Genomic DNA, 9,390 nt, shown 5'->3' on the forward strand with positions numbered 1-9,390 from the left:
TCATCTGATTAGAGCATCCTTATTTATGCTTTCTCGTCTCTTACTTGGTAAGTGATAAGCTTCTTAAGGCTTGTTTTATAAAAATTACTTTGCTCTTTTTCAAAAGGTCAGTTTTGTGGAATGTGTGACAAATCATTGTCCTGTCATCATGCTAGGTCTTAAGATGAGCTGTGGATCTCTCCAGCTCTTTCAGAGATACTCTGGGGCAGGCATGCAGTTTATTAATGAAAAAATCCCAGAATGCAAATAGCAATGTGAGACCAGCGTTCATTGAACTGGGCCGCTGTCAATATATTTGTGCATCCCTCACTTGATGCTTCCAAAATTTTCTCTTGCTTGCTGAATTCACTCTCATCCCTTATCTCAATGTCCTTCTGGAATATCCTTTCCTCCTTCATCTGGAGAGGGTTGGCCTAGTGGTTAGAGCAGTGCACTTGGCCACTGAAAAAGTTGCAAGTACCCAGTTCGATCCCTTAACACAACACTGCTACGCAAGGGGATGGGTTAAATGCAGAGAGTGAATTTCCTCATTGTGGGACAATAGAGGGATTTACATTTGTTGTTCTTCTCTACATTAAAAACCTCAGACAGCTCCTCTGTCTGTTCATGGCAGTTAGATGTGGACCACTGCCCTGGTATATGGTACCAGCTCCCCCTGCCTCAGCAGAATTTTCTTTGCCATTGATGTCATGTTTTTCAGTTCTGGGTTGAGAGGCAATTTTATTTAAATGGAAAGAACATTGCAAATTCTTTTCTTCATTATCCCTGATATGCTGAAACATTGGTTTAATACGTTTAGTACCTTCGTAACAGAATTTGCCCCCCAAACACATTAATATTTTTTTTATAATATTGCTAAATAAATTATAAGCATTTTTGTTCATCAGCCAAATTAAATATAACACTAATTTGCAAATCAGTTGTGCTCTTTAAATATATATTTTCCTGCTTTTAATAAAGTTTCCATTGACCTTAGAATGTGACAGATTGAGTTGGAAGAAGCAGGAAGGTGTTCTTGAAGAGATGGATCTTATGTGATATCTAGAAGCTCACAAATGGCTTTTATGCTGAAAATATGGATTATAGAAATTATTTATAGATTATGTATACAAAATTGGTTCTGTTGGTTTAAAGCATTCAAATGTATTAATGATCTTATAATGAGATGGTCTGATTAATAACAGATCCAACCAAACAGTTTGCAGAATGCACCCTGTCAAGATAAGAGAGCTGCTTAATTTTAGAGGTTCAAATTAGGCACTGCATAGGCCTCTTCATTGCATTTTTATTTAATTAACTGACACTTTCAGTTGGGAGGCTGCATTTTCACTACTGGTTTCATCTCTGGATAATGGATTGATCAATTCTGAATAGAATGATCACACTAGAGTATTAATTTAAAACCTTACCCAGCTTTAAATATTTCCGCAGCTTTATTTGTGGAGTTGTTTCTTGTTTTTTCACTTTGCTGTAAGTTTTCTATATTCTGTGACAAAGCTATAAGGTAGACCATACTTTTGTGCTATATTGATCAAAAGCATTTGAGTTTGATCTCTTTTTTTCCCATTTATACCTCTTAGGAAATATCTCTCAAAGTTCGTGTAGACCCATGAACGTGCAAATAAGTCCCCTTTAAACTCTGCAAGTTTTCCCCTTCTTTACTATGAATGAGAAACCTGCTTACGCTTATAGTCTGCCCCTGTCTCCCTCTTTTAACTTCACTCTGTCATGATGAAGGAATCTCCTGGTCAGAGCCAGATCAACACGTGCAGTTCAGCTGAGAGAACTTAGCCTGCTGAAAATGCTGAGTCGTCTGCTGTCATCATGGTCGGGAAACTGTTGTTGAATGCATTCGACTGAAGCCTGCAAATAAAACCATTGCTCCTCGGCACCAGATGCATTTGGTATACTCCTTAAAACATTTTAAATTTTTTTGTATTAACCACCAATAAAAGAAAACACTGACCAGGCTCCTAGTGAGTGCAGTGACTGTGGTCTTCTGGTACATCTGCTGCAGACTCATATGACACAACAATGTCATATCTAATAATAACAATATTATTGTGAATATATTCCCACTCCTCCATATCAGCCTTTAAATTTGTTTTGGCTTTTTCCTATACAGCCTGTTTAAGTCATCCCCCTGAACTTTAGAATGATAAATATTTGAGTTTGACTCCACCAAGAATGTTTTAGGTAATTTTCAAGTCAAAGGGTCCAGTTCTGCTTCAGTTTTGATTACAGATGTCCTCATGTTTACCATAAACACCCTCAAGAAGTGCATATCAATTTTTATGATGGTGTGTTGGTCAGGTCTAAACCTTGACACTTCCAGCTTTGTTACTCATAGTTGGTGTAAGTTCTTTTTTTCTGCAAACATGTATGTATTTTATGCTAAACAGAGCTTTTTTTGTGTGTCCAAATGATAAAGCTTCAAACTAACTATCTGAAAAACGTTATTGATATTTCTTAATTCAGGCTCTTGGTGGTGATCTTCTTAAAAACAACTATTACTTTTCCTTCTTATCTTTAGTATTCAAAGGTACACCAAAGTGTTTGTTTGAGGTTGAAACCTGCTGAATATAATGATGTGAACCTAATGTCTTATAGCTCTGACTTATTCTGGCCATAAAAAGTGGAATTAAATGTGAGGCTGACCTTATTTTCTATACCTGTACAGTATAATGTATTTTATATTGCTATATAATGTATTTATTTGAACATCTTGCAGAAAGATCCATGTCGAAATATGTGGTTTAAATTAATTTATTGTATTTTTAAGCAGTTACTTACATTTAGAAATATTAACTTTTATGCAATCATCATTACCCATATCTTGGATGAACTCCTTAATTCATAATAACCTGATTTGAATTGTAGTAATTGTCAAAAAATTTGTTAAAACAGAAAACTCAGACGGACCGGCCACATTCAAGACCAGAGGAGGTATTGTTGAGGAGGTGGATTCTCTCAGAGCGACCATAAATCAGCATCACCTCGATGAAAAGAACGCTACACACAACAGCATGTCTACCCCTCGGAGGCGCAAACGCTTCCTCTCCTACCCTCGCTACGTTGAGCTGATGGTGACGGCGGACGCCAAAATGGCCCGTCACCATGGACGCAACCTGGAGCACTACATCTTAACAATCATGTCAGTAGTAAGTAAAATAATACTTCTAAAATTATGATGTTTGCTTTGATTGCTTGCTATAATTTAACAACAAGATGTAGGTTTTTAATGCCATGTGTCTTCCTATCTAAGGAGCCATTGATTGTGCTTGTTTTACACTTGTGACCCATATGGATATTTAGCTATGTCAGTTTTGAGCTTCTTGATGCAGGTTTTCCAAATTTATCTATTTTTTTTTTTTTTTGCAGCGTAGAAAAGATTTGCAATCCAGATTTAGCCTTATTCCTGACACATCTAAATATAACTAAACCACCCTAATGTTTTAATCTATGTGTCAAGCTGCACTATGTGTTTTGTGTTTGTAAATAAGCATTTTAAAATTCATATTCTAAGGCCTCATGCAGGTTAATGACAATTAATGACCTTTCTTCCTAAAACAACTTGGCAAAACCCATGTACATAAATCCATCCGTTTAAAGGTTAGTATGTAAATGAATGGAAAAACAAATCAGAGACGTCCAGAAGAGAGAAAAAAAGTCCCCATAAGTAAATAGTAGATCTGAGAAGTGAGAATATAAACATGTTTTTTGCACCTAGTGTTAAAAGCATTTCCATCATCAGGTTTTACAGTTAGAAATCTTGCTTGTAAACATTGCAGTGGCTTAAGCTTAATGGAGCCAAAACTACAGTGCCCAGTTAATTGCTTCTGCAGCTGAACCCTCACTGAGTCCCAAAGCAGTCGAACAGTCAACCGACTCACATGGTTATTAAATATCTGAGTCAAACTGTGTAAAAAAGTTTACGTTAAGAGTTGAACAGAACTGCATGTTCCCTCTGCCATGTCTTTCCAGTTTCATTAACCGCAGATTCTAAGCACTTATTAACATAGGAGAGAGTAATGATTGTCAGTGTTGTGTTGTTGTTCAAAAGAGAGAGGTCAGTAAAACAATGTGTTAACTTTTATTACCAGGTTTAAACACAAGTCGAAGATTCCCCATGGTCTGATAACCTTAAAAAATCTCACAGCCTTTACTCCAAAAAGTAAAAAAAAAATTAAAGCAGAAAGGCATCAAATTATTTTGTTTCCACTTCCACTGAAGCAGGTTTAATGTTTTGTTGGTGATGATGTTTCTGTAATGTTTATCTCATTTACTTTGTCAAAGACATTAATCCAAAAACAGCACTGAAAAAAGTGAAACGTCCGTGTCATTTGGTTAAATAAAAAATGATAGTGTTTGAAATGAAAACTTGTATTTTTGTTTTAAAACCATTCATTTTACTTTACAGTAAAAATAAGTTGCAAGGTAAATATACCTCAAGTCAAAGGTAATAGTGTCATAACACCACATTGTGAAAATCAATAACTGGATAAGGTCTGTCCTTTCCACAACTAAGTTTGAAAATATGAAAGGTAGTAAACCTTTCATAGTAGTAAACCTTTCATAACCTTTAGATATCCATTCGTTCATTCATTTTCCATCACGCTTTAACACAGCTGGGAGTCGAGAGGTGCTGGTGCCGATCTCCACCTGTCTATGGGCGAGAGGCGGGGAGCACCCTGGACAGGATGCCAGTCCATCGCTGGGCAACACAGAATCAAACAACCATTCATGCACAAACTCACACCTAAGGAGAATTCAGAAAAGTAAATCAACCTAACAGTCATGTTTTCGATTGTGAGATGAAGCCAGAGTACCAGGACAGAATCCATGCATGTAGAACATGCAAACTCCAAGCAGAAAGGCCACGGGCAGGGAATCGAACTCAGAAGCTTCTTGCTGCAAGGCAGCAGTCCTACCCATTGATCCACTAAGCAGCCCTTATGATATCATTTAAATATCATGAGCTATAAATCCTATAATCTTTATGATCCATAAATTATGATGGATCAATGTGAAATAGTGGATTACATTAAAGCGTCATGTATGTAATCTCTGGAATAAATACACTTTTAAATGTATACCATTTCACATTTTGGTTCAGTATCACACATTGTTGACTCAACTTACATAAGAAAGATCAGGTTTGATCAGTTCAGAATTAAAGCTTGAGTGACACCGATTAATTTACCTGGAATCATTTTAAGTAATTGTCATTAGGTAAAACATTTTTCAGTGAGCAACCTGAGCCATATGGGCTCTTTGGTCCCTCCACTGTGAGTTTTAATAACTTGGAGCAAAAGTGATACAGGCATTAGCTGTACTCATAAATATAGAAAAATGGCTTGTTTCAGAAGTTTTAGGATTTTTTTCAAGTGAAATCGGCATATTTTTTCCAAAACAGAATAGGAGCTAGAATCTAGAAATCATACTTAAATTTGTTTCATTAGAATACAAACTAGATTCCACTTTAATAATCAATTTTTACAGGTTATTCTGTCAGATAAATAAACTAAAATATAGTTTTCTCTTATCTTAACGTAGACATACAAATAAAAATGTGATGCTAACTGTAAAACTAGCCAATTTATATCACACATACTCATAAAAGTTGAAAAGATGTATCTTTATAAGGTTTTATTCTGTAGTATCATAGGTAAATAAAGGATATTTTGGTTGTTTAAGAGTTGCTGGCTTTGGCAAACATACTTGGACACTGGCTATTATTAAACGTAACTTTGTGCTTAGATGGTTGTGTTTTAAACATCTCCCACAAAGGCAATAAAACTGTCCATTTAGATATCTGCAAAGCCTATTAAAATCTGTCTTTAAAGTTCCGATTTAGGATGCAATTAATATTTATAATAGTTTTATGTAAACGTCTAACAGAAGTTGTAAATATACTTGTACTGTTGGCTTTAAAAAAAACATAACATTATCCTGCTGTTTTTGTTATGTTTCTTACATTTCTATCTTTGTTTAGTTTGATCAAAGATCCTGCAGGCTACAGCGGCTTCAACCACTGATTGTTGCACTGGTCACATAACATTCACTGAAGCAAGAGGAAATGCACCCACATCTCATATGTCACTCTTAGATTAAGAGCCTGCAAAGACTCCCTGCATGTAGGCCGAGACCACGTTTGCCTACCCCGAGGCTAAGACAAGCTAAATGTTTATGGTAGACTAATGAGTTCCTGTCAGGAGGCCGGACGGAGCCCCAGGAGACCCCTGGCCAACCATGACTGGGGGGTTCCAGAGCAGCAGAAGATTGATTAGATATCTGCTGTTTATCTTATCCAAACTGAGGGATTTTTACTCTCATTAGACAAATTAAACCGATATAATACAAAATTATACTGTAGTTATGATGTCTTAATTTCTCTTAAAGTCTGTGCAGGTTTGTGGAGATGTGCATTTTTTTGTCTCTGTGTTTTATTTCTGTTACAGGTAGCAGCAATATACAGGGACCCCAGTGTAGGAAACCTTATTAACATCATGATCGTCAAGCTGGTCGTCATCCACAATGAGCAGGTGAGTACAAGGATCTTGACTGCTCTTCGGTGTATGCAGGTCTTCAGTATGGCTGACATCATCACAGGTGTCTCTGGTTTGGATTTTCTTTTTCAAGTGGCCTGCATGAAATTACTCTGTCAGTCTCAAGTCACATGAGGGGTCTCCTTTCCTTGGAGAACAAGTGATACTTTTGTAAAGCACCTGCAAAAGGGAATTGGCAGTGGGGTTCCCTGTACATGCATTCTAGATTTTGAAAACTTTCTATAATGTTTGGAGGCTAGGTTTAATTAGAAGAGAAAAATATATTTAAAAGAAATCCTAAATTGTGGACAAGGCTTTTACTCATTTGAACTTCTTTTATTTAGCAGGGTTTTAAAGATCTAGTTCAATGATTTTGGAGTTGGGGAGCTGCTAAAGGATTATAGGCAGTTGATATCTTACTTGCAGGTGATATATCTCTTACTATTTAATACTACTCTAGTCCAAAAGCTGACTTCTGCAGTTCCATAAAATAATATCTTAAAAACATCTTAGTGGATGTGCAGTGGATGTCTTATTGCACTGCAAACAAAATGAAATCTAAATAAGTCATTTCTTCTTAAAATAAGTGCATTTTTTCTTGAATTAAGGATTTAATTGAGACACTTTGACAATGGAACAAGACAATTTACACTTAAAATAAGAAAAAACAATTGCATTGTCTTATTTCAAGTGCATTTTATCTAGATACCTTATTCTAAGAGTAAAAATACTAATTCCATGGCAAATCATCTTATTTAACTGCTCAAATTAAGGGTAAATACCCTTAATTTAAGACATTTTTACTCATTTTGAGATCATTTTTGCAGTGTGTTTCTTTCAGCAGTAAATAGATCACGGCCAGACTTGATCTTGTGTGGATAATATCCATCCAATGTAAATAGGCTAGAAATGTTCTCAACACCTTTTTTAATGACTAGAGCTTCTCCTTAAATCATCTCACTTAAAAGCTGTTTGTTTTTACTATCTGTTTTTCATATTATTTCTCAATTTAAACCTATATTCTTCAATAAACTCTCCTGACAAAGTTTTTGTTTTTGTGTAATTTTCAAATGCATACACTGTACGATTTTTTACGCTTTTCGGGCCAAATCAAAGAATTTTTTGATCGGGCCGACTTCCAGCCTCATCATACGTTATGTAGTGTATCGGGGGGTAACGAGGGCGATAAGCCTCTCATGACCACCTCCCGATCAGGAATCGTAAGTTCAGGAGAAAATCAAACATGTTTGACATTCAGTTGGATGTTGAAGGTTGCATCAGGGCGTCGGGCCGCACAGTGTCAGAAAGTGTCGTACAGTTTGAGCTTTAGTAGCGTGCAACAATTGAAAATATCGCACAGTGTACAGTACGCCTGGCTTTAAGCTACAGGAACTGTACTATGCTTGCAATCCTTTTTTCTTGTTAATAATGTGCTGAGAAAACTAAACTTAGCAGTGTGTTTGGAATTTAAAAAAAACGTGATAGATGTCCTTTTCTCCTTCCTGGTAGCCATTTGTAGACATCAGATGATGGTTATTTTTGAGATCAAACTGTTTTTAAGTCAACAGAACTGCAATTGTACCTGTTGTCTCTCAAACAAACATTTGGCTTTGCATTATCAGTGAAGAGAACCAAAGAAAGTGATCTATTTTATCAAATATATAAACAGCTTTTTAACATTTAAACAACACTTTATCTATACTTAACAAACCTGTTAAGTAACTGTAAATTAGGGATTTCTTTTTAATCAATTAATCCCTTTTCAACTGAAACAGGAGGGGCCCACTGTGAGCTTCAACGCTGCCACCACGCTCCACAACTTCTGTGTCTGGCAGCAGGGCCAAAATGTCCAGGACGACAACCATCCTTCTCACCACGACACAGCACTTCTCATCACCAGGTGCACATTCATCTGCAGTGCTCTTCTTTGAAAAATTGTTAATCCAACTCGTTTGTGTAAACACACATCTAATAATAATATTGTCTTTCTTCCTACAGGGAAGATATTTGCCGTGCAAAAGATAAATGTGACACTTTAGGTAAACTATATTTTCACGTCCCTTTTAATGCAATTTCCACCTGACATGCAGCAGCTCATAAAATGTTTAACAATCTGTTTATTAAACTATTAACAGTAAAATATGTGAATTTTTATGTATTTGTTTATGTGTGTGTTTATCTGTAGGGCTTGCAGAGCTTGGCACCATGTGTGACCCATTTCGCAGCTGTTCCATCAGTGAAGAAAATGGAATTAGTGCCTCCTTTACCATCGCTCATGAGCTGGGCCATGTGTAAGTTGCAGTTCAGAGCCTGAAACAACCTCTTTCACCTCTAAACACACACACACCCACATAGTGCATGCATGAAAAACCCGTCTCACCCCTCACAGCTAGCCTTGACAACAAAGCTCCCTTTAAAAGAGATGCAGGGTGCAGCAGCCACAGGTGCAAGACATAATAAAGTTAATAAAAATGACTTGTAATAACACAGGCCTGTAATATCCCCCTATACAGCTCCAGTCAGTCCGCTGAACTCTACTTTGACAATGACAAGGTCGGAAAGATTATAATGTGTACATAAATGAAAAAGCCCAAAGTACCCTGTAAGACTATTTACCTTTTGTCTTGTTATGAAAAAAAAAAGGTACTTTATTAGAATTTTTAGTAAAAGAAAATATTACACTTTTTTTGAAAAATTTTACAAACAAAAAACAAAAGGTTTACAGTGAATTTCAAGTTTTTAATACTGAGATTAAATTCTGAAAGCAGTCACGTTGTGTTTTATTTAGGGATATCAGAGTAAGGTGGGTGGTTTAAAAAATGCACACCACATTTCACTTTAC

General features: G+C 36.2%; 1 protein-coding gene across 1 annotated transcript in view; it reads left to right on the forward strand.

Moving 5' to 3' along the window:
• The window catches only part of LOC119779883 (A disintegrin and metalloproteinase with thrombospondin motifs 20-like), a 33,446-nt gene extending 24,579 nt beyond the window's left edge, over positions 1 to 8,867 (forward strand). The window contains exons 4-8 of the mRNA XM_038279727.1: positions 2,908 to 3,161; positions 6,462 to 6,545; positions 8,324 to 8,448; positions 8,547 to 8,587; positions 8,734 to 8,867. Coding sequence (XP_038135655.1) covers positions 2,908 to 3,161; positions 6,462 to 6,545; positions 8,324 to 8,448; positions 8,547 to 8,587; positions 8,734 to 8,843 — 614 coding nt within the window. The 3' untranslated portion in view covers positions 8,844 to 8,867. The remainder of the gene's footprint in view (positions 1 to 2,907; positions 3,162 to 6,461; positions 6,546 to 8,323; positions 8,449 to 8,546; positions 8,588 to 8,733) is intronic.
• Positions 8,868 to 9,390: the final 523 nt, after the last annotated feature.

The sequence above is a fragment of the Cyprinodon tularosa genome, unplaced genomic scaffold (genome assembly GCF_016077235.1).
Source record: "Cyprinodon tularosa strain WSP-4 unplaced genomic scaffold, ASM1607723v1 ctg1520, whole genome shotgun sequence".
In the NCBI taxonomy this organism is placed as follows: Eukaryota; Metazoa; Chordata; class Actinopteri; order Cyprinodontiformes; family Cyprinodontidae; genus Cyprinodon; species Cyprinodon tularosa.